The sequence below is a fragment of the Mauremys mutica genome, chromosome 5, assembly GCF_020497125.1.
Source record: "Mauremys mutica isolate MM-2020 ecotype Southern chromosome 5, ASM2049712v1, whole genome shotgun sequence".
NCBI lineage: Eukaryota > Metazoa > Chordata > Testudines > Geoemydidae > Mauremys > Mauremys mutica.
In genome coordinates, this window is record NC_059076.1 from 117,778,447 (window position 1) to 117,804,590 (window position 26,144).

General features: G+C 40.9%; 1 protein-coding gene across 3 annotated transcripts in view; it reads left to right on the forward strand.

The window, feature by feature from the left end:
* The window catches only part of STK32B (serine/threonine kinase 32B), a 284,286-nt gene that overhangs the window by 12,829 nt on the left and 245,313 nt on the right, over nt 1–26,144 (forward strand). For 2 of the 3 annotated variants that reach the window (XM_045017297.1, XM_045017296.1), the window contains exon 1: nt 14,107–14,526. The exons of the other annotated variant lie outside the window; for it this stretch is intronic. In XM_045017297.1, the coding sequence (XP_044873232.1) occupies nt 14,277–14,526 (250 nt within the window). In that variant the 5' untranslated portion in view covers nt 14,107–14,276. Of the gene's footprint in view, nt 1–14,106; nt 14,527–26,144 lie in introns of those variants that run through there. 3 annotated transcript variants of the gene reach the window in all.

The following is a 26,144-nucleotide window of genomic DNA, read 5'->3' on the forward strand; positions in this document are numbered from 1 at the left end:
CACTCCAGATCCCAGAGCACAATCTCCCAGCACATCAAGACACAGGCTGCAAACTGTGCTGGAACAAAACTGATAAGCAAGTAGAAACACTTTCCTCCCCTGCTGAGAACACACCAGCAATATAGTGACAGGCTCTGCCTACCTGCTGCAATAGCTCCTCTCTCCAGACTGAGGGCCTGATCTTGCAAGGTACCAAATACGCTCTGCTGTAAGGGGAATCGGAAACACTCAGTGCACTGGCTTATGTATTCAGCACCCTCACAGATTTGGGACCCCGGTCTGTGGCCAAACGATCATAATTATTCTTCAAAGCCTTAATCCTGATTGTCATTGAAGTTGAAGCCAACAGGATTTTTGCCTTTGAATTCAAAGGGAGATCTTGTCTGTGCTCTTGAAAGACACTCATAGACATTAAGGCCAGAAGGGAAGATCATGATCATCTAGACTGACCTGCATATCCCAGGCCTTGGAATCTCTCTCACTCACTCCTGTAATAGACCCTAACCTCTGGCTAAGTTAAAGACTTCAAGTTACAGAGAGAATCCATCATTTACTCTCATTCAAACCAGCAAGTGACCCAAGCCCCATGCTGCAGAGGAAGGCGAACCCCACCCTGGGTCTCTGACCTGGAGGAAAATTCCTTCCCAACCCCAGATATGGTGATCACTTAGATCCTGAGCACATGGACGAGATCCACCAACCAGACACTACAGAGAATTTTTTCTCAGGTAAACCAGAGCCCTCCCCCTGGAGTATCCCATCTTGGGCCATTGCTAATAGCAGGCAGGGATAGGCCGGATGCTATTGTAGGCAATCTCCTCCTGCCATCCCCACTCAGTCAGCTAATGAAGGATGGGGAAGTCTATAATTTCACACCAATCATTATTACTGATAAGGTGCCTGTCACAGCAAAAGACGTGTCAAAATACTGGCTATTAGCAAAGTATCCCCAGTGTTCTAGATGTAGCTATATTAAATGGGAGGAGAGAGAGAGAGAGAAAAATCATTAAGCAGTAAAGCATATTAAATACCTAACATTAAGGGGGATGTAAACCATAGGTCACCAGCATTGGTTTTAAGAACAGAAGACTGAAGCTGTTTTCATTGCTGGGGAAGTGGCTGCACAGCCTGCAAATAAACCAGCAAAGCACCCAAAGCCGGCTGGCTCAGGGAGATCTCTATCAACTGATCCACCTTCCTTCTCTGTTGATTCACCCCAGGGCTGCAGCTTGACTTCCCTTGGGATGTCTACTGGGAGCTGGGGGTGGTGGGGGTGCTTTACCAAGCATTACCAAGAGCTGGATTCTGCTCCCACCAGCAGTTTTACGCCAGAGTAACTTCATTGATCTGAATTAACTTGGAGCAGAGAATTGAAGCCAGCTCCTCCAAGTCCCAAGCTAGCACCGTAACCACTGAGCCATCCTTCTTCGAGGAAGAGCAACATGATGAATAGTACTGGACAATATAATTTTCAGCGATGTTTCACAGATTTTCATAAGTGCCTCTTACTTTATCAACAATGAACTTTTCCATTCCTATGCTCAGAGACATGGGTACAGTGTCACTACAGGTTAGATATACTTACTCCATAGTAGGCATAACTCCAGAGGATTATGTCTGGACCACAGAAGAGTGAAATGCTTTCTATTGTAAGTCACTTCTGTTATATACTGTAGAGAAAATATTGATTAGGAAATACTAATGCAGGATTTAGAGTAACTAATAGTGTCAAATTATTAGAAAGTTACAATGGGCCCAGTCATGCTAGCACTGAAGTGTATTGCAAAACTAAGGCTATATGGGAAGAAGAATTTTCTCATAGTCAATAATTCCTGAGGTAAATTCATCTCTGACCTAACTCCATTTAAATTTTATACATTTATTACCTCAGTCTACTACCTCAGTCCCTAGAAAAATCATGGAGCAGGTCCTCAAGGAAACCATTTTGAAGCACTTGGAGGGGAGGAAGGTGATCAGGAATAGTCAACATGGATTTACCAAGGGCAAGTCATGCCTGACCAACCTGATTGCCTTCTTTGATGAAATAACTGGCTCTGTGGATATGTGGAAAGCAGTGGACGTGATATATCTTGACTTTAGCAAAGCCTTTGATATAATCTCCCACAGTATTCTTGCCAGCAAGTTAAAGAAGTAGGGATTGGATGAATAGACTATAAGGTAAACAGAAAGCTGGCTAGATCATCGGGCTCAATGAGTAGTGATCAACAGTTCAATGTTTAGCTGGCAGCCAGTATCAAGCAGAGTGCCCCAGGGGTCAGGCTTGGGGCCAGTTTTGTTCAACAACTTCATGAATGATCTGAATGATGGGATGGATTGCATCCTCAGCAAGTTTGTGGATGACACTAAGCTGGGGGGAGAGGTAGATACGCTGAAGGGTAAGGATAGGGTACAGAGTGACCTAGACAAATTGGAGGATTGGGCCAAAAGAGATCTGATGTAGTTCAACAAGAAGAAGTGCAGAGTCCTGAATTTCGGACGGAAGAATCCCATACACTGCTACAGGCTGGGGACTGACTGGCTAGGCAGCAGTTCTGCAGAAAAGGACCTAGGGGTTACAGTGGATGAGAAGCTTGATGTAAGTCAACAGTGTGTCCTTGTTGCCAAGAAGGCTAATGGCATATTGGGCTGTATTAGTAGGAGCATTGCCAGCAGATCGGAGGAAGTGACTATTCCCCTCTATTCGGCATTGGTGAGGCCTCATCTGGACTACTGCATCTAGTTTTGCCCCCGCCCCCCCGAAAGAATGTGGACAAATTGAAGAGAGTCCAGTGGAGGGCAACAAAAATTATTAGGGGGCTGGGGCATATGACTTATGAGGAGAGGCTGAGGGAACTGGGCTTATTTAGTTGGTAGAAGAGACGAGTGAGGGGAGATTTCATAGCTGCTTTCAACTACCTGAAGGGGGGTTCCAAAGAGGATGGAGCTCGGCTGGTCTCAGTGGTGGCAGGTGACAGAACAAGGAGCAATGGTCTCAAGTTGCAGTGGGGGAGGTCTGGTTTGGTTGTTTGAAGGAGAGCACTTTATTGTACAAGTAATAAATTATCATATACAATAAGTAGGGATGGATCCAAATCCAAAGCTCAGAGAATTTGGAAAGAGTTTGAACCCAGATGTGCACTTTGCAGCTCAGTGTCATCACTAACTTTCATTTATTGGTTTAGGATTTCTTATTGGTAAAAGTTTCCGGTGTATGATACAGTACTTAAACAGACACCATCATTTCTGCCCTTTATATTGTGCCCTATGTATCTTTACCCGTTTCAGATGTGACATGCTCACTCCTGCAGTACCTTCTCAGGCTAAGCTTTCAGTGAAGCCGATGATTGTATTGTCCCTACTCTGACAGTACAATCAGGCAGTGATGTGATAGCACTGGTCCTGGAGGAGGCAGGAGATTGAATATAGAGCTTCAAGCGGGGGTTCTGTTCTGTCCAGGGAAGAAGGAGATAGTCACCGTGGTCAGAAAACTGCTGAAGCCCTTCAGCCCTCCTGGAACATACAGAAACGTAAGTTAGGTGCTGCTGTAACTGGACACCCAAACAGAGCTGCACTGTGAATCATGTTCTGTTTAAAACATTTTGATTGTTTCAGACCTATTTGGCATGTCCTCAGAGTGCCAGAGGTCAAATACTGCATTCAGTTCCTCTTCTGAATAAAATGGGACCTAGATGACTATAGGCCAGATCTTCAGATAGGATAGCTGCACTGAAGCTATGCTGATTTTATCTAAGATGTGTGTCTGGCTCTCTGTTTCCTTAAGCCTGTTCAAAGGCTTTTAGCCTCCACCTGAAAAGAGAGGATCCAGAAAACTATTGTTGGTGCCAAAACTGTTAGAAACTTTATTTTGTTCTAGTACTGTATCTTGGGAACAGGGATTGTATTGCAGGGGGAGAGGAAGTAATCTCAGGAGCACAGGAGAACTTGGGAAGCCAGCCTAGATTCTTTGCCACAGGCCCTCCAAAATGCAGGGTGGGTTGTAACTCAGGCTGAGTGTGGGGAACCCTGGATTTATCCTGGAATCATTTAAAGAACTGACAAGGCTCCATACATTTTTGTACAACAGATCTATACTAATACAATCCATTCTTCCTTATTGTAAATCCAATAAAACTGCAGCTTTTTAAAACCAATCTTATTCCTGCACTGCAGCCTTGCCCTTGGATCTGAAAATGGAATTGGTGTCTTTCTGGTTTATGCATTTTCTGCCACTATTGAAGACTTTGCAAATATAACTTAGTTGACAGTTCTGGGTGATTCTGAAAATTGATGGGTTCTGTGATCCTAAATCACTTAAATTCTTCTGATAATCCCACGCTGTTTGATGATGGATGAACCAGAACAATACCTAGTTTCACTTTTCCTATAGCAAGATTGGCTCTTCATGCTAACAGGAGTACAAAGCAATAAACACGTGCTTTTCTCAGAAAAAGAAGCAGAGGTGACCTACTACATGTAGGGACCATATCAGAGCCTCATTTTAAAATACACCATCAATAAAGAAAATAAATGGAGTTATTTATTAATATCAGGAACTAACTCTTGGATAGTACTCAAACAGTAAAACTTTTAGTACAAAATAAACTGTAATTTACAGACATTGTAACTGCGACTGGGTATGTTCTGAAATCAAGAACTGTGAGGTCACCATATAACTGTCATCAAGGCATTTTAATGTAAGAGCTGCAATGGCAGAATTGCTAACTACTTACTGACTTCTAAACTACAAGAATGCCCAAAGGGAAGTTTTATAGTACAAAGGAATGTAATCCTGCTACATTAGTAGTGATTTACAGATGTCCACGCAGAGTGAGCAATAAAATAAAAAATAAAAAAATCAAAGACAACACAGTTCTTAAATAAATGAAAATGTACAACACTCTGTTGGAATGATGCCGTTAAGATTGAGATGAGTTTGCAGCTTCTAATAAAGCATCCACAGAAAAGTACCCAGCTCTAGCAAACTGTCCTTTTTCCGCCTTACCACACAATGTAAAAAAAAAAATGTACATTTTCCATGCAGTGTACAACTGTCAAACATGTCTGTAAGGATAAAGCCAAAATGTACTTATTTTAAAGAGAATCGATGAGCATACATAGGTACAGCTCTTAGTTAAATGGGGGTAAATCTGGAACAACTTTGCTGAAGCAGCTAGAGACCTTCTGGATTTTCTTTGGTGCAGCTGAGAGGAAATATCTGTCCCAGAACAATATATATTAGACATAACTTAGTCTTAGGTTGAATGGTCTCACAAAAGTTTATGCTTTAGAGATTCATATCATCTCATAACTTTTTTTATATAGGCATTCAATTTTAGGTTCTGATTCTCAAGGGCAGTTGGAAAAGCATATGGGTAATTGTTCCTGGAGAGTTGCTACAAGACCAACAAGAGTAAGAAGGAGGGAGACTAAGATTGTACACTGGAGTCCAGGCTGTTCTGGGTAAACCCAAACCGAGGATTTTTCTTGTTGTATATCTGTTAAGCACTGAGAGGGTGCTCAGTGTTATACGGAACAAAAAGGAGAGACAGATACAGTCCATAAGGAACTTACCTTCGCAGGGCATGATGCTACTCCCGTTGAAGGTACTGGAAATTTGCCATTGAATTCTGTAGGAGTTGTATTGGGTCTTGACTGTGGATTGGGTGGCAGATCAGCTCTTCTGATGCTATACCTCTGTTTCTAGGGATACCACGGTGGGAACAATAGAATCATGGACTCTATGATCTAATGCAGTCCCCTGCACTCATGGCAGGACTAAGTATTATCTAAACCATCCCTGGCAGGTGTTTGTCCAACCTGCTCTTAAAAACCTCCAGTGATGGAGATTCCACAACCTCCCTAAGCAATTTATTCCAGTGCTTAACCACCCTGACAGGAAGTTTTTCTAATGTCCAACCTAAACCTCCCTTGTGGCAATTTAAGCCCATTGCTTCTTGTCCTATCCTCAGAGGTTAAGAAGAACAATTTTTCTCCCTCCTCCTTGTAACGACCTTTTAAATACTTGAAAACTGTTATCGTGTCCCCTCTGTCTTCTCTTTTCCAGACTAAACAAACCCAATTATTTTCACTCTTTCCCCATAGGTCATGTTTTCTAGGCCTTTAATCATTTTTGTTGCTCTTCTCTGGACTTTCTCCAATTTGTCCACATCTTTCCTGACATGTGGCATCCAGAACTGGACACAATATTCCAGCTGAGGCCTAATCATTGTGGAGTAGAGCAGAAGAATTACTTCTCGTGTCTTACTTACAACACTCCTGGCTCTTACATCCCAGATGGTTGCTTTTTTTGCAACAGCATTACACTGTTGACTCATATTTAGCTTGTGGTCCACTACAACCCCAGTTCCCTTTCCGCAGTACTCCTTCCTAGGCAGTCATTTCCCATTTTGTATGTGTGCAGCTGGATGAATAATCATTCATGTCAACATTTCTGAAGCTTTTCCAGGTAATGAAACTTTTAACCAATAAACGGTGGCTTTAAGCTGTCTCACCACATTTATTTATGGAAAGTTGTAAATTGATTTTGCACTAGTTAACCAGCTATAGCAGTTTGTATATTCTGCATGTTCTGTGCTGCCCTCTTATACATGTACCACAGAACCTCACCCACTGTGGTCAGTTCTGGTCACCCTATCTTGAAAAGTTATACCAGAGTTGGGGTGGGGACCGGGTTTTCAAAGACAAGAGATGAGACTGACAAGGGGCAGGCATATAAAATTTTCCATGTGCAGAGAGATTGAAAACAGTGAAACTGTATACTTGTAGAAGAGATAACTAACTAAAACATGCTAAAAATGTGTGTTTATTATATACACAGGACAGGTGAAAAAGAATATTATCTCCATTTTACAGAAACTCCATTCCTGGAGGCTAGTAAGTACTTGACTAACTTTACAGATAGGCAATACTTAACTTTTGTTACATTTCTTTCCCAAGGAAACTCCATGGGTCTTGTGCCATAACAGGACTGAACCCAGTGTCCTTGCTCCCAGTCTGCTCAGCAGATTAAAATTTACTATTTTTTCCATGAAAGCAGCAGAGTCCTGTGGCACTTTATAGACTAACAGACCTATTGGTGCATGAGCTTTCGTGGGTGAATACCCACTTCATCCGACGAAGTGGGTATTCACCCACGAAAGCTCATGCGCCAATAGGTCTGTTAGTCTATAAGGTGCCATAGGACTCTGCTGCTTTTACAGATCCAGACTAACACGGCTACCCCTCTGATACTATTATTTTCCATAGTTGCAACTATTCCCTGGAGGTGATTTTCTATTATCAAAATGATTTCCCTACATTACAATGGAAAGAGTAATATGATTGTGATATAGAAACTGTGAAAAATGCAATGCAATAACTACACTGAAAAGCAAAACACTCTTTTGATTAAATAACCACTGTGAACTCATAAAAGCTGTTATCTGGCACTGGAAGGAAATAACAAACTGAAACTTCTTTGTTGGAGAAGAGCCCGCAGTGTTTACAAATTGGCCAACACTCAAAATTTACCATCATGACTAACAATGTTACGTTTAATTGTCTGGGGTAGCACTGCTGATAAAGGGCATACCTCCAATTCTTGTTAACACACCGCTTTAAACTTTCTCAGTTTAATCCTGATCCTGCAGTTAGAGCCACATGGATGAACCCTTCTGCCTTTGAAATCCATGGGGTTTTGCAGACACAAGGGTCTGCCTAGACAGATTCAGTGGCAGGATTGGGGTCTTATAAGGAGACTGGTGGTTTTGATTTAATAGTTCTCACTAACCCTAACAAGGGGTCTGAAGATACCAGGGCAGCTTTTGATTTCGGTTACCAGCATAAATCAAAGTAACTCCACTGAAGGAAGAATCTGTCATACAGTATGGAAATTAAATGTCACAATTTTATTCTAACTGTACTTTGGGTCCAAACAGCTAGGGATTTTTTTCAGGGAGAATTTTTAAAAATCCAAGTTTATTTTATAATTCTGAAATTTAAGAATGGAATTAGGCCCAGACCCAGCAAAGCACTTTAGTGCATGCACAACTTAAATCAGGTGCGAATTTTTGTTAACATTCGTGGGACTGCTCATGTACTTAAAGTTACTTAAGTGCTTTGCAGGATCGGGGCTAAAGTGCATGGCACCTTGTGGGATCCAGCCATAAAAGAGGGATTTATGTTTACATATTATGTTTACATTCTTTTGACTGAGCATGAAAGTTCACCTAGAAAATCTGAGAGATTTTTACAAAGAGACCGAAATAATTTCCCCTGCTCTTCAGAGTTTTTAATTTAAATTTTCTACAGAAAAAGCCAGTAGTTGTTGTATATCTCTCTTTGCATGCAAGACACTGAATAGTTTACTGTGCCAGCTTTTCTTCTAGGGCTGGATCTAAAGATGGGTGTCTTTCCATTAATATCAGTGAGCTTTGCATTAGGCTTCTGGGGCACAAATCATGAAGGCAAAAGCTGGTCAGGTCAAAGTTAACTGTGAATTTAAGTTTTGCAAAAATAAGCTTTTACAAAATATAATACCAATGGGAATGTCATTCATGTTTTTTTATTCTAATATTAATTAGCAAACAAACATTTTCCAGCACTGTTTGCAATCCAAACATGGAAGCATTCTGCTAGTGCTTCTCTGGGGCTAGTCTGAGACTGGGGAATGAACTTGTACACGAACTGAGGGCTATCACAAACCTCACTACCTTCCTCTCCAGTTTGACCTGCCTTCTCAAATACACACCCATAGCCACATGTATATTAAGACAAACACAAAACCCTACCAAAACCCTACATGCAATTCTCCCCAGGACGAGGGTGACAGAGAATGAGCTGCCCATGGTAGTTGTTAGTAATGTCTCTTAATGCACTACTGAAAAAAGCTCAAATGCTACAGTGATAAGGGTAGTATAAGAACCCAGAACATAAGAACGGACATACTGGGCCAGACCAACGGTCCATCTAGCCCAATATCCTGTCTTCCAACAGTGACCCAAGCCAAGTGTTTCAGAGATAATGAACAGAACAGGTAATCGTCCAGTGATCCATCCCGTCGCCCATTCCCAGCTTCTGGCAAACAGGGACTAGGGACACTTCAGAGCATGGTTTTGCATCCCTGCTGATCCTGGCTAACAGCTAACCTGTGTAGAATAAAATATGAATATGAAAGTGAAAGTGATGAGGAGCTGATTACAATAAAAAATGAACTTGTTCGTTGTCCAAGCTGTCAGAAATACAAAAAGGAAACAAATGACATAAATAGTGGAAAGGAAATTATAGTTATGATTTTTTAAATTTAAATTGTTATGAATAATAGAGTTAAGGAATCTTGCTCCTTATTGTTCCCTCCCTGCCCAGGGGCAGAGGGGACCCAGGGCAGGCAGATCTGGCTGGGAAGGAGCCACAGAAGAGGGGTAAGGGCTGACTCTGTAGCATCATCCTTCCCTTGATTCCTCAGAAGCCCTTCTGTGGGTGCATCACAGAGACTGGTCTCCAGAGATAAAGAGGGGCTGGAGGACTGGCTGTCTATGTCTGTTCTCCACATCATTGCTCCCTTTATTTGTATTAATTTAGATGGAATAAAGGGCTAAAGGGGTAACATAACCCAGTTACTGTCCAACATTAAATAGTGTTAAAGAAGGTCTGGGACTTGGTATACAGAGACCTCAGCCTGCTTAGCACCAAGGCAAACATACCATTAAAAATCCTTGTAACCTTTTATTAAAGATACAGAAAAGAAGGAAAAACTGTTCAAGTATTTGAAATGTAAAGTATTAAATAAAGCTTTCACCCCTTTAACAACACCCTTTGATCCCTTTTCCTTTAGCTATAGACAATTTTTAGAAGGAACCCATCCTCCACCCCCATTGTTTGACAGTCTCTTAGCTGGTAATAACTGTCATCTCAGGAGTCCCATGTCTGGGATTCACTAGGGGTAGCAATGTCATCTGGGTCTCTCTCTCTCACTCTGTCCCAGTCTGGCCAGGACACCTTTCAGGATCAGGATGATGAAGGCCCAGGGTCCTAGCAGATGGTGGGGATGGCTCGCATCTCTATCTATTTTTTCATACTCTCCCCACAAAATCTTTCTTTTAAGGACTCAAAAAGGGAATGATGGGTGGAACAGCCCACCCCATCATTGTTTTATTCACCAATTAGGCCTAATATCAGAGATACCAATTTTGGCTCATTAACTTCTGGCTCCGGATCTCCTGTTCTTAACAAGCATAATTTCCACATAGTCCTTGAATCATATCAACTTAGCCTTTTTGTTTTAGACTAATTCAATTATTCTGACTCCCTTTCATACCTTTTCCAATCAACTTTTGTTATTATAGCATCTTATGAACTTTGACATACTTTATAAACTTGAGTTCACAATTTGGATAAATTTATAGGCTAAATTATTACACTTCCCATGCCCTCAAATACCATAAGATTTCCTGGAGTGAGATAAGGCTGAGCCCATCTGCATTAGCTTACATAGGGTTGTCCTCTCTCAAACAAACTCTTCCTGAGGGGACGGGTTCTGCAGGCAGTAGGCATGGGGGAGCAGCCTTTCGGTCTCTGTACAGATGAACCTGGCCTCTTGCAGGTGTCTTGAAATCTTGGAAAACCCATTGGTTTAGGGGGCAGAACCCCCTTGTGTGTTCTTTTCCTCCCCTTCCACTAGAACAATTAATGGAAACTGTGAGTGGAATTTCAGTTTTTCTCCTATGTAGTGTGCAATATGGGCCTTGGCTTTCAAGCACTGTATATATGATTTTTGACATTGAATAGTTTGCATTATTTATTACAGTATTAATAATATTTTGAGGATAAGGCCAATCTCTGTAAATAAATACCTATGTCATCCAAGAAGGGGTTCATTAATGGACATTATTTGTCAGGATTCTCAAGTTGATATTTCTTAGGTGTATCCAGAAAATGGCATGTAAAAAAAAAAATCTCCACCTGTAAAAATATAATTGAGGTAAATAAAACTAGAAGTTCCTGTTAATGGATGATGATAATACTTAGCTCTTAATACCCAGTTCTTTTATAGCACTTTTCATCCATTCATCTCAAATCACCTTACAAAGGAGGTCAGTCTCATTTTACAGATGGGAAGCTAAGGCACAGGGAGATGTAGTGACTTTTTGACTCTGATAACAATCCTAAATTATTCCCATAGTAATGGAGGTGCTCAAATTCATCTCCTTCCTTATAATGATCACTCTTGGGGCCGGTTGATTACATGTCAGAGAGTACCACTGAACTGGAGCCAAACCCTGACATCTCCACTCAGTAAAACTCCTGTTGAAATCAAGGGGATTGGACTAAATAAGCAGGATTTGTTGACTTTCTTGGGAGCAGCAGGTGCTCAGCACCTCTCAGGATGAAGTGCCTAATGCCATATTCTGTAAGGTTCATAAATATGGCTATTTTATAGTGACTATTTCCCCAGGAATCAAGCTTGATTGGAGGTTGAATGGAATCCCGGATATGAAAGGCCAGATGAAAAAGGAATGAAAACTTGAAAGAAGTCACCGTGAGAATAACTGAATGTAGACAAAAGCATTGGGAAGAAACTTGTGAAAGATTGGATCTTCATAGAGAAGATGATTTAGGGATGACACTAAAGCAAACTGACAACGAACAGATGAAGTTGTGCAATCTAAAATCCTGAAAAATGTAGGTATAGAGGCTTTAGATGACAAAGAGTCTGCAAATATGCTAGTTGAACATTAAGCCAAGATTAGCATGCTCACTACAAAGCTGAGGATAGAGCCATTGCAAAACACACAAGATGGAGTAGTCAAGCGGAAAGACAAAGAGAAGAATCTAAAAATGTGCATACGGATCCAGTTGAGTACCCTGGCTTCAGAAACTTGTTGCTTATGATCTAGAAGATTCAGAATAGATGCTTGAACCAAGCAAATTCCCTGGGGGTGACCTCATCTATGGCCATATGATAAAGCAATTTGGGAAGAAGGCTAGAGCCAAATTAAAGATGGGATCAACAGATATCCACTGTTGGGAGCAGGCTTTAACACCCACCCATGCTTTTGAATGTAATATTGTAAGGAAAGCGATACTGTTCAGATTTGACACTTTGGATCAAGCCCTTACAAAGGACCCTGTAAGAGTTGCTGAATTCATTCTCAAACTCCATGGCTGTGCTATGATTATCATGGAACAAGAGAACTATAACAGCATTTCTCACACTCATCTCTCCTGAGGGTTTTTCAGTGTACTCTGAAGCACTGAGGCAAATTTTTTTGACAGGAGTCAGAAAATAAGACACACAAAGTGTGCTAATTTGTAGTGTGATTAATTTGCTCAGCCAAGGACCCCGTCAGTGTTAAAGAAAATAAACTCACCCCCCTCCACCACCAGAACTGGAGAATCTCCTCTATAAAACTATACCTACAAGAGAATTAGATTGTGCCTATTTAACAGCACCCTCAACAAAAAGCAGCAGTTTAACAGCCAGACGACTGTTGTTGTGCCCTGATTAGGTACCTTACGCTGACTTCCCCTGATGCCTAGCAATAATGATCACCCAACTGGCCGTTGTATTGCACAGACAAGATGTGTTTAGTTGAGCCAGCAGGTGGCATTGTAAGGCTGAACATCTCAAATGTTTACTGGGGACTGGGTGTTTGTTTAGACTCGTTAACCCTTTCTGTGCTAGGATCAAGTCCCCACACTCCCTTGGGCTGGGCTCTGCCTTTCCCCATTTGTTTAATTGCGTGTTGTTTACCGCAGAGCCTCCTCACCGGCAGCTGTAAGATCAGCCCCGGAGCAGAAATAAACGTGCCATGATCTCCCATGGGCCAGTTTGTTTCCCAGCACGTTTCATGTACGACTCCATCGCTTGGCACACGCAGCTGGAGAGAACTGTCCAACCTGTGCCTCCGACCCCGGCCCCAAACTCCGCTGCTCTAAGGGCCCCCAGGGGTGCGATACGCAGCAAACTTTAGCAACCGCCCTTCCCTGTGTAATGGACCAGTCGTTTGCAGACGTAGCCTCGCTTATTAAGGATGAGCAGGAACAAGTCAATAGACTTCGCCCTAATGCGCAAACCGCACTCTTCGCTGCCACGGGGCAGCGTCTGAGAAAGATGCGGTGTCCGGGGGGTGTTGGATCCTCCCAGATTTTAATCCCAGATCCCCAAATTCCATTACCTAAATGGGCAAATGGAGAACAAGTCTAGCAGCTCCTAGTGAGCCAAAAAACCCTCCCAGCCCCCAACATAACAGTGCCACAAAAAAACCCGGATCTGCCGCCTGGATCCAGACAATTTTTGGTCCCAGTCACGAAATTCTACCACTTAAATGGAGAACTTATTTAGTTGCTCCTACTTCACCTTTAAAAGCTAGACCCTTATATACCAAAGCACCTCAAAAGCTCAGGTCCGGGCCTTGGCTGCAAGTTTTTGCAGCATAGTAAATTGGGATCCAGAGTATTCTGGAGGACTAGAAGAAGTGACTAGATTCTAAATTTAGATATGTGGGGGAAGGGGGCTGCCACCTAATATTAGCTCCATCCAGTGGGATACAGGTGCTGAACCGGAGTTTCTGCAGCTTTCTTACAGCAGATGTTGGAATTCAGATTTGGGGTCCAGTTTTTTTTACAACTAGGGGCTGTTTTTGTGGAAAAGTGGAAACACTTGTCTCTTTGGGTGGTCACATTTCTGTGTTTAGAGGCTATATTTGGCAAGGTCCAGATGCTGAAGCCAAGTTTTTGCAGCGAGGGTGCACTGCGGTGCATCAGAGACCTGGTTTTGATACCCACAGGTATCTCTGTTTGGCCAGTGGAACTGGGGGGAGCGGGGCCAGAAGTTGGCTGGAACTAGCAGGATCTTGCTGCTGGAGCCTGGTTTTTGTAGCTCCGATGTGCTGGGCTGTGTCGGGGTCCGGGAACAGTGGGAGTGGCTATAATGTCCTCACTTTAGGAAGCGGAATTTGGGATCTTGGGTACCAAACTCAGCAGGCTCCAGGTAGATCCAGCTTTTACCTTTTACCAAAGGCAACCATCAGCAGGACCTACGCCCCCTCCCTCCCTCTCTCCCCCCCTCCGCCCGACTGTCTGCTATGAAATATGGATCAAGTTAGTAAGTAGCAGCAGCAGTTCCCGTCAGAGGCAGATGGATCACTTTCATTTCGCAGGATGATTTCTAACCCCCCCGAGGATTCCCCGAGCAGCCGCAGCCCGCCTCGGAGCGGCGATCGGAAGCGAGTCCTGGGCGTGGAGGGGAGGTTGAAGGCGTGAGAGCATGGAAGGGGATGCGGGGACTCCCGCCTAGTCCCAGAGCCAGCGAGAGGCAGGGCGGGCTCCGAGCCCGGGACGCTGCTGGGAAGTGCGATCACCCCGCTAGTTGGGCTGGTTTCTTTGTCTGGAATTCGCCCCCTTCCCCCTTGGGATGCTGGCCGTTCGCCCTGCGGAGACTGTGGCTGGGGATGTGGAAGAAGCTGTGGAATAATATGGGTGGCAACCACTCCCACAAAACTCCCGTGTTTGATGAGAATGAAGATGGTAAGTAAGGAGCTGTCCATTCCCCCGTGTGCTGCCCCAGCCTCAGATTGCCCCCCACCCTTCTCACCAAGCTGCCCTTCCATTGATACTCCCCCCTCTCGCCTCATAGGTTGTGTTTTCCTCCCTATTTTACGTGTCAAATATTTTTATTAAATCCTTAGGTTCAAAGCAACACAATCAGCCTTAGTGGTTCAGCGGCTTGGCACCACTCTCTTCCTTTTTAATAATCTCCAGTTCAAGATTTGTTTGGGTCACTTAGAGGTTTGTTGTCCTTGGGTTAAAATAAATAAATGGACTCAGTTAACAAAAATCGGGTCTAACCTATATTTATGTAGCACTAATTGTTCACTCTTAATGTATCTAATTGCTCAGTTTCACATTGTCCACCAGGTTTCACACCACATGTAGTTGCATATGTTTGTGAATGGAGTTTATGTTCTTATGAGTTCAGACTTGAATTGGAGGGGAGTTTCTTTCTATTTTCCTGTCCAATTGACTCTTTGCATTAGAACGTTATTACATATTTTAAATAGTGATGCATGATCCCATCAACATTATACATTCCCCCCTACTTTTTGAAACTTTGAGTCTGCTAAGTTACTTGGAGATGTCACGCTTTCACAGATAATACTACAGTGCACTCTGTATTCTATAGTTAAAGAAGTGCTTTGAACTAGTAGAGAGCTTTTATTAAGTATGATGGTTCTTTAATACTTACATATTACATTTATGTATATTTCTCTTAAAAACAAACAATATTTAATTAAAATTTTGCAACTGCTTGAATTCAACCACTGTAGTTTTCTGACATAGAGAGAATTTATGTTGTAATTTTAAAGAACAGAAGTATATCATCACTGGTAATGCTTTTGATGTTATGTATATATGTGCTATATATTTTTGTATATACGGAGAGTTCACACTGAATTTTGAACATATTCATTTCCCAATAGTTCTAAATTCATTAAAGGATATAGATTTTATTCAAGGGATGTTATGGTACAACAGATTACATTGCACTACCTTAGTTTCCAAATATTTGTAATGTGTTTGTAATACATCTTAAAAAACTCTCCAGTAATATGATCTTCTGAAGACACTTAAGACATTTTTATTGTTCTGTCAGTATAGAGGACTTAGGTAAAATTTAAAGTATTTTAAAAAGCAGATCCTCATTAATTCTAATTTCAGACACAAAACCCAGTTGTTGCTCCCTACTTCTCAGCAAAGATTTAATAGCAGAGTACTGAGATGAGAGAGCATAATAATAAGACCTCATTACGTTTACAAAATACATTACAACTTATTTAGTAGGTGACTATGTTTTGTGAACTGATATTGTTGATTGATCTGCATCAGGGCAAAACTGAGTAATTCACCAAGGGTCACTCAGGCTATGTCTTCATTGCAAAAAAGGTGTGCGTACATCAAGATAGTCCTCTTAATGTAAAATCCTAGTGGACACAAGGCACAGTAGTTTTTAAGTCCATGTAGCTAGATGAGACAGAGTCCAGGCGGAAGACACAAGGTTGACCTCAGCTAGCTACATCAAAGTAAAAACTACCTGTGCTTTGTCTTCACTAGGATTTTACATCAGGAGGGCTATCTGGAGTTAGCTTGTCTCAATGTAACACACCACTTTTTGCAATGAAGCCCCAGTCATCAGTGCAAATAAACACATTTCAGTTGTGAATTCATATGAAGAAAACTTCATGCCACTTTGTCCTTTTCGTACAGAAAACCATTTCCATTGTGCAGTTATTAGGAATTATGCTAAAATAATCATATTTCATTTAATGTAGATGTACTTTACTAAGATGTCTATCAAATTATTATTTATTCTTTGTTTTTATTAATTCTGGAAGCTTCTAACATCAACTTCATGTTTGCTTTTAAAGTAGTATGTTTACAACAGACTTCCAGTTCAGAAGAGTTCTTGTATTGAAATGCTAGCTTATTTTATTAGAAACAATGTTTCTGTTATTTATATAATGGCAGTATACAATGACATTGGCTGAGTTATATGCATTTAGGGTGGGATTTTCCAAAGTGCCTAAGTGATTTAGGAGCAGAAAACCCCTTGGTCTTTGCAAATTGCACATTTAGGGTTTAATCCAAAACACTTTGTACTTCATAGTGTCACCAGACCCAAGTGTGTCACTGAATTGTCTGTTGATGCAATACGAACAGGAGAAAAATATAGTAGCAACTGAGAGTAGCTTCATTGGTGGAGATGGGCTAATTTTGCCTGGTAATAACTATACTTAGCAGTACCAGTTTAATCAAAATGAATGGGAGTTGTATATGCATATTTGAGGGTCTAATTGAAGAAAATGATTCAATGTATTGGACACAGTGTTGCTGGTTTCTCTATGTGGTGGGCAAAATAAATAAATGCATATGTCATATGGCACTCACACATCATAGTGATGGATGTTGTATGAAAACCCAGGCATTAAATTGTCTTATACCATAACTTTGTTAATTTAAACAGCTGTAACTTAATGGATCCCTTACACCTAAAGCCTTGTCAATGGGTCACTGTGAAACTGCATGGAGACAACAGGCACCACACTAGTGCCTGGTAAAGCCTGGGCAATTCAGTCATCACAGTCACCAATCCCCCTTTCCCTCAAGGGAGAATTGAGCTTGATTGTGAGGCTCCATTCCCAGGTCTAATCCAACAGTAGAGTTTACGCCTTCAAAATAATCTCTGCCTATGTCTGTGTTTGGGATAGTAATGGTTTAGCCTTCCAACATCACTGTGAAATGAGTTTTAGAAATTTTTTTTCTAAATTGTTCAAATGAACCACATGTATGTTTTTACAATAAGAGACATCCATAGTAAACTTGTGTTATATAGCAACTTTAATTTGAGGTGTTCAAAGCTCTTTAAAAACATTTAGAGTCACAAAATCCCCGTAAGGCTGGTCAATATTACTGTATATTGTTGCTCAATATAATTGTAATCTGGTGTAATAGAAATGAAGCATGGTGACATTAATGACTTAGCTAAGGGCTATACGGTGAGTTCTTGATTTAGTACAGCACTTAAGCACCTTCTGAAGTACCAATGACTTTCCTAAATCAAGGCCTGAGTCAGTGGCAATGCCTCCAATCATGCTGAAAACAAAGACCATAGGCTTACTGCTGCATTCCTTTCACAATCATAATCTTATACATTTATAGATTCCAAGACCAGAAGGGACCATTGTAATCATAAAGTCTGACCCATTTATACTACAGGCCATAAAACTTCCCCAAAATAATTCTTAGAACGTATCTTTAAAAAAAATCCAATCTTGATTTACAAATTGCCAGTGAGATACAATCTACCACAACTCTCTATAAATTATCCCAGTGGGTAATTACCTTCCCTGTTAAAAATGTGCCCCTTGTTTGCAGTCTGAATTTGTCTAGTTTCAGCTTCCAGCCATTGGGGATTGTGTTATACTTTTCTCTGCTAGACTAAAGAGCCCATTATTAAATATTTGTTCCCCAGGTAGGTACTTATAGGCTGAAAGCTAGTTAACCCCTTAAACTATTCGTTAAGCTAAATAGAGAGACTCAAGGAGCTGAATCATTATAAGGTTAGATCAGTGGTTCCCAAGCTTGGTTCACGGCTTGTTCAGGGTAAGCCCCTGGCGGGCCACAAGATGCTTTGTTTACCTGAGCGTCCACAGGTACGGCTGCTCACAGCTCCCAGTGGCCATAGTTCACTGTTTCCAGCCAATGGGAGCTGCAGGAAGAGGTGGCCTGGCTAGGGTTACCAGATGTCCCAATTTTATAGGGACAGTCCCGATATTGGGGGCTTTTTTTTTATATGGGCTCCTATTACCCCTCACCCCCGTCCAGATTTTTCACACTTGCTATCTGGTCACCCTAGGCCCGGCCCGCACCGCTTCCTGTGGCTCCCATTGGCTGGGAACGGTGAACCGCGGCCACTGGGAGCTGCAAGCGGCCGTACCTGCGGACACTCAGGTAAATAAAGCATCTTGTGGCCCACCAGGGGCTTACCCTGAACAAGCGCAAACCAAGTTTGGGAACCACTGGGTTAGGTTTTCTATGTCTTTAATAATTCCCATGGTCCTTCTCTGAACTCTCTCCAATTTATCAACATCTTTTTTGAGTTGTGTACACCTAGAACTGGACACAGTATTCGAGCAGTGGTCACAACAGTGCCAAATACAGAGGTAATATAACCCCACTACTCTTACTCAGGATTCCCCTGGTATGCATCCAAGGATTATATTAGCTATTTTGCACTGGGAGCTCATGCTCAGATGATTATCCATCATGACCCCCAAATCTTTTTCAGAGTCACTGCTTCTGAGGTAGAGTCTCTCATCCTGTAAGAATGGCCTACATTTTTGTGTGTACATGTATATATTTACCTTTAGCCATATTAAAACACATTGTTTGCTTGCACCCACTTTACTAAGCATTCCAGATCACTCTGTATCACTGACCTGTCCTCTTCATTATTTACCACACCTCCAATTTTTGTGTCACCTCCAGTCTTTATCCATGATGATTTTATCTTTTTCTTCCAGGTCATTGATAATAATGTTAAATAGCATAGAGCCAAGAACCAATCCTAGAAACACACCCACTCTATGACGATTCTCTGTTTACAATTACATTTTGACACCTATCAGTTATCCAGCTTTAAATCTATGTCATATGTGCCATGTTTATTTTAGTCTAGTTTTAAATTTAAATGTCATGAGGTACCAAGTTAAACACCTTACAGAAATCTATATATATTACATCAACATTGTTACTTTACTCAACCAAATTTCCAATCTCATCAAAAGAGGGTATCAAGTTAGCTTGACAGGATCTGTTTTTCATAAACCCACGTTGATTGGCATAAATTGCTTTATCTTCCCTTAATTTTTTATTAATCAAAGTCCCTTATCAGCTGCTCCCTTATCTTTCCCATGTTTAATATCAGACTGACAGGCCTATAATTATCTGGGTATCTGATTTACTGTTTTGAACTAGTGACACAATGTTAGCTTTCTTTCAGTCTTCTGGAACTTTCCCAGTGTTCCAGTACTAATTGAAAATCAGCCAGCTCTTTAAAAACTCTTGGTGTAAGTTATCTGGCCCTACCGATTTAAAAATGTCTAACTTCTGTAGCTGCTCTTTAACATCCTCCTGCGATACTAGTGAAATGGAAAGAGTGTTATTATATGATCTAACTACACCATCTGTTTCTTTCCCAAAAACAAAACTGAAATATTTAGTGAATACCTCCGCCATTTTTGTATTATTACTGTAGAAATCTCATAATGGACCAAAGCAGTTGAAACAAGGATGTGTGTGTGTGTGTGTGTGTGTGAGAGAGAGAAAGGAATGCACAATCTATTCATCCAAATTCTAAATGCTATTTTTAAGTATTGTGACTTGTATGTCATCCTTGGAAAAGCTTCATGGAAGACCCTCATTTTAAAGGAAGATGTTGACGTTGCCAGTAGAATGCAGAGAATCTGACAATTAAGTGACTAGCTCACCAGATTGACAGCTTGTGATGAATACATAAAGTATATGAAGAGATATTAATGAATTAAAATGCCTGGATTAGCATGGATTAGAGCGGGTTAAGGGTGGTAAATAACGGCTAAACTACAGCAGAAGCTGGAGGTATATAAAAGTGAATAGGCAAAACTGACATGTGAGGTCGTACTTGGAGCCAATTTGGAGCAATGGGTAAAGATCGCAATGAATCTGATGCAAAACAGGATATGTAGTGTCTAACTTCTTGCCAATGATCAGATAGCTGCTATCAGCCTGTTGCCACATGACTATAATTGATAATGTCTGAAAGATCCACATAACAGCTGCAAAGAAGCTGTTCCAATTTAGGGTCAAAAATCTGTGTTTCAGAGAGACCTTGTCATGTTAGTCCATAACTTTAAAAGAACAGTTACAGTAAAATGAGTCAATAAAATGAATTATGAGCGTTAATAAATACAGTGTGGACAAGATAAATTATAATAGCTCCAGATGAAAGTAATGAATTCAGAATGGGGATCACCCTGAGCTCTGAATTATATTTTGTCTATGTAATTCAAACCTTGGTGATTAAAATCCACTTTATTTTCTTCTTTAGAAAGAAGAGTATTCTGACTCGCTACTAGCATTTGTCTTTGGGTAGGGAGAAAAAAATCTCACTTTGACCTATACAATTGCTCCAAAGCCATTTTTCTTTGTATTATTTTTAAAAATAAAATGTAGGGTTTTTTTTTAAAGCTTTACCACCTGAGCTCAATATCAAGCTACTGAAGAGACTAAATATAAAAGTAAGAAGCCATTAACATTTTTGCACTTTTGGCTATGTTGATTTATACAATTATCTTTTCTACTTATGTATCAACCCTTAGCAGCAATTTCATTATTATTTATTTTTTGTGTTACCATAGTGCTTAGCAGCCCCAGTTGAGGACCAGAATCCTATTATGGTAGGGGCTGTACAAAAACAGAACAAAAAAACGAAGCTTACAATTGAAGTGTAGGACAAGAGACAAAAGGGGGAAATTGGATCCTGAATGAAAGACTTCAAACTTAACTACAAGAAGACTGAGGTAATGTTAATAGGAAGGGGGAAAGTGGTGAACTGGCAGATACTATAACCTAAGCTGAAGATACCAAGCTAGGTCCCAGTCCTGAGAAGACTTGCGCATAGGCTTAACTTTGTGCATTGTAAGCAGTCTCACTGACTTCAGGTGGACCACACACAGTGCACAGCTAGGCACAGGTATAAACCTTTGCAGGTCTGGAGCTTTTTTCCCCCCTAAATTGTGTGTATATAATAATACCCAGCTCTTATATAGACTTCTCCTCAGTAGATCTCAAAGGAGGTAAGCATCATCCCCACTTCACAGATAGGGAAAACTGAGCCACAGAGGTGAAGTAACTTGTCTAATGTCATCCAGCAGGCTGATAGTAGAGCCAAAAATAGAATCCAGGTCTCCTGAATCCCAGTCCAGTCCTCTAGTCACTAGGACACACTGATATATATCAGTTCCCTTATGACAGGAGAAAGTAGTTTAAAAACTATTATCCCTCAGAAAGACCCTTATCTTGGTAATGAACATATTTCCTTAAATAAATCTTGGGGCTATAGTCTGACACTTCTTTTTTAGGTGGAAACCCCATTGACTCCAATTAGAGTTTTGCACATATAATAAATGCAGATTATTTGCTTTGTAAGCAGAATAGGCTAATGTGTACTGATTTCATCTTTCCCTTCCTGTAAAGAAGGATAAAGCCATCTTTGTCAGTGGAATTTAGTCTCCAGTATACTAATTCCACTTTGTCAGTGGAATTTAGTCTCCAGTATACTAAGGACAATATCAACTTCATATGTCTAAGTATTCACTCAGCACAAGGAAACTACTTCACACACACAAAATAATTCTGTGCATGCTCTACATTTGCTGCCGGTGAAAGGAGAAGCCCAACGTTTTATATCATAGAACAAAGTTGAGATTTAGGTTGATTTTCAGCTGTTTGGTCATAGCTGGAACCAAATTAGGACTGGTTCAGATAAGATTATATTGATATGAACTAGGGAGGTTTTGGTTTTTGATATTGCAAAACTAATACTGCACTTGGGTTTACCCACGTCCAATAGTTTCCTTTCCTTTCCCCTCTGACATGTCAGCACATGCAGTGATACGGTTCTGGTCCAGCTTAATCTCTTGCTCAAGAAAATTGTTGTTAGCGCCTAAAATTCCCAAAGTTTTAGCTTCAGAAATCAGAAATTTTGGCCAGGAAAATAATCATGGCATTAGTTCCTTGAGCAGTAAACAAGAGGTGTTGTTGTGGGGGTTTGTTTTGGTTTTTTGTTTTAGTACTGCCAACCTTTTCCTTTCATACTTTTGCTTTTCAGACATCTGGCAAAAACAAAAAGTTGTAGACCATAGCCTATTTGCAGGACTTCATCAAGTCAGGAAAAACTGCTGTTATACATTGGTCACCATTAGACTGTCAACACTTGCCAATAGCTTCCACACAAAGGTGAAATGTTCTCAGCATAGAGATATACTCTTGTATCTCTCAGATATCATAATGTGGCAACTGTTAGGAGATGTTAACTTTCTTCCATTTGTTTTGCCCAAAATGTACCCATCCTTTTCCATCTCAATTGCCAAAAGATTTGTTCAGCACTCTAGTCAGCTTCCACTCTGACTAGGGTAACCTCCTCTGGTTTTAATTCCCTCATTGTGAACCCCTCCAGTCTGTCCAGAAAATGGATGCTAAATTTATCTTCCTGCCCTGTAACACTCTTCTCAGAATATCTGCCCACTGGAGCCAGTGCAAATGTTTCATCCTTGTCTTTTGGCTACTTCTTTGCATATCTTGGATATGATTTTATTGTGTCCTACCATGTCTGCTCACGGTATCAGCCTCATGCAGTGGTGTGTTTCCCACTACCACTGTAATCTCCATACCTTTTTCTGTGCTATCTATGCTTGAAACTGCCCCCAATCCTAGTTCTCCCATTCTGAACACTGGCCCTCAATCACATCACTCTGAAAGACATGCGTCTTCTGTGAAGCTCAGCCACTAACCAAGCACTGTCCTCTCTACCTCAACATAGTGTACAAAGATCATAAGGCTGGTGGGGCCAAGTAGCACCTTTTTATAGGTCTCTTCATGTTTGTCCCAACTGTAACTCTCTCGGTTTGTAAAGAGGGCTGTGTTTTGCACAGTGTTGCTGAAGATACCAACAGTTCTTAAACAAAAACAGGACCAAATCATGTAACACAATGGCAATTATGGATTACGGGCTGTGACTGAGGTCCTAGTGGGGTCCAGCTATGGTCACTCAATTAGGGTGAACTGCAAAGGATGGGGCAGACGATCCCCATAAAGCTGGTGGATATTCCAATACTTAGATTTACCAAGCCAGCATAAAGCAGCTTCTTTATTACCTCACTGGTTGCTCAGAAGTCCAAACAACACAGTTCCCTTAAAGTGATCCAGTTCAGGCCTCCATCAAGGTACCTAAGTCAAATATGATGATTTCTGAAAATCTTATTTCATGATATAAAAGAAAAGGTTCTACCAATCCCAAAGGATTGGACACCTTACCTTCCAGGTTATTCAATATTCCAGATCTTACCCAAATACATGCTACAGCCAATTCTTATTAACTAAACTAAAAATTATTAAAAAACAAAAGAGAGGGAGTACGGTTAAAAGATCAATATACATACAGACATGAGTTCAGTTCATTGAGGTTCAGATTCATAGCAGAGATGGTGAGTTTTGTAGCTGCAAAGAGTTCTTTCAGAAATAGTTCATAGGTTATAGTCCAATGTCCAAATCTCATATTCAGGGCATACCAGCATAACTGGGACCTCAGTCTTGTGACTCAAATTTTCCCTGATGAAGCCTAAGCAGATCTGAGATGACAGAATCAGGATCCAAGGTTCTTTTATACAATTTCATGTCCTCTTTGAAAAGTTGGGAGTTCCTCGGGGAACAAAAGGTAATTAGGATGACTTTGAAGGAGCTCCATCACCGGTACTTAGCTATAGAATTAACATAAGGCAATTTGCTTGTTCCTCCACCATTCACAGTACATTTCAAAGAGAGATGAATACTGAGCTATCCCGTGTTTACAATTCATTTACCTGCTAGGATGTTCTTTTGATCTCTGAACTATCAGAATACAGCATAGACAGGGACTGTTGATTATATTGTGGACCCTACTCAGACATACGTAAATACACAAAAACACAAACATTATCTCATGTCTTTTGAGGGTTATTTATTTTGCAGGATGTTTAACCCTTTCTAGCCATGCATCACACAGGCATATGCTGGCATTAGGTAGGAGGAAAAACAGCACAATAAAGACAATGGATTTCAAGAAGGCAGACTTTAGCAAACTCAGGAAGTTGGTAGGTAAGATTCCAAGGGGAGCAAGTCTAAGGGGGAAAACAGTTCAGGAGAATTGGCAGTTTTTCAGAGGTATTATTAAGTGCACAAGAGCAAACTATCCCACTGCGTAGGAAAGCTATGAATTATGGCAAGAGACCACCATGGCTTAGCCAAGAGATCTTCAATGATCTGAAACTCAAGAGTGCTGTAAAAAAATTGAAACTAGGTCAAATTACAAAGGATGAATACAAACAAATGACACAAGTAAGTAGGGACAAAATTAGAAAGGCACAAAACAAGATTAAGCTAGCTAGAGACATAAAAGCGAACAAGAAAACAGTCTACAAATATGTTAGAAGGAAGAGGAAGACCAAGGACTGGGCAGGCCCATTACTCAATGAGGGGGTAAGTACAATAACAGAAAATGTGGAAATGGCAGAAGTACTAAATGACTTTTTGTTTGTTTTCAACAAAAAGTTTAGTAGCAGTTGGACATGTAACTTAATGAATGCCAGTGAAAATGAGGTAGGATCAAAGGCTAAAATAGGGAAAGAACAGGTTAAAAATTACTTATACATGTGAGAGGTCTTCAAGTGACCAGACAGTGATGAAATACATCCTAAATACATCCTTGTGCACAAGGAGCTGACTGAGGAGGTATCTGAGCCATCAGTGATTATCTTCAAAAAGTCATGGAAGATGGGAGAGATTCCAGAGGACTAGAAAAGGGCAAATATAGTGCTAATCTTTAAAATGGGGAAGAAGGACAACCTGGGGAATTATAGACCAGTCATCTTAACCTGGAAAGATAATGGAGCAAATAATTAAGCAGTCAGTTTGCAAACACCTAGAAGATGATAGGGTGATAAGTAACAGTCAGGAACATCATGCCAAACCCGAGAGCTTTCTTTGACAAGCTAACAAGCCTTGTGTATGGGGTGGGAATAGAATTTCATCCATGTGGTATATCTTGACTTTAGTAAGGCTTTTGTTACTGTCTTACATGACCTTCTCATAAACTAACTAGGGAAATACAACCTAGATGGAGTTACTATAAGGTGGGTGCATAACTGGTTGGAAAACCATTCCCAGAGAATAATTATCAGTGGTTTACAGTCAAGTTGGAAGGGTGTCCGGCATGGATCAGTTCTGGGTCTGGTTCTGTTCAATATCTTCATCAATGATTTAGATAATGGCAAAAAGAGTACACTTGTAAAGTTTGCGGATGATACCAAGCTGGGAGGGGTTGCAAGTGCTTTTGAGGATAGGATTAAAATTCAACATGATCTGGACAAACTGGAGAAATGGTCTGAAGTAAACAGGATGAAATTCAATAAGGACAAATGCAAAGTACGCCACTTAGAAAGGAACAGTCAGTTGCACACATGCAAAATGGGAAATGACTGCCTACTGTGGAAAGAGGTCTGGAGGTAATAGTGGATCACAAGCTAAATATGAGCCAGCAGTGTAACACTGTTGCAAAAAAAGCACATATCATTCTATAATGTATTAGCAGGAGTATTGTAGGCAAGACACAAGAAGTAATTCTTCTGCTCTGCTCCACGCTGATTAGTCCTCAGTTGGAATATTGTGTTCAGTTCTGGGTGTCACATTTCAGGAAAGATGTGGACAAACTGGAGAAAGTCCAGAGAACAGCAACAAAAATGCTTAAAGGTCTAGAAAACATGATCTATGAGAAAAAATTGGGTTTGTTTAGT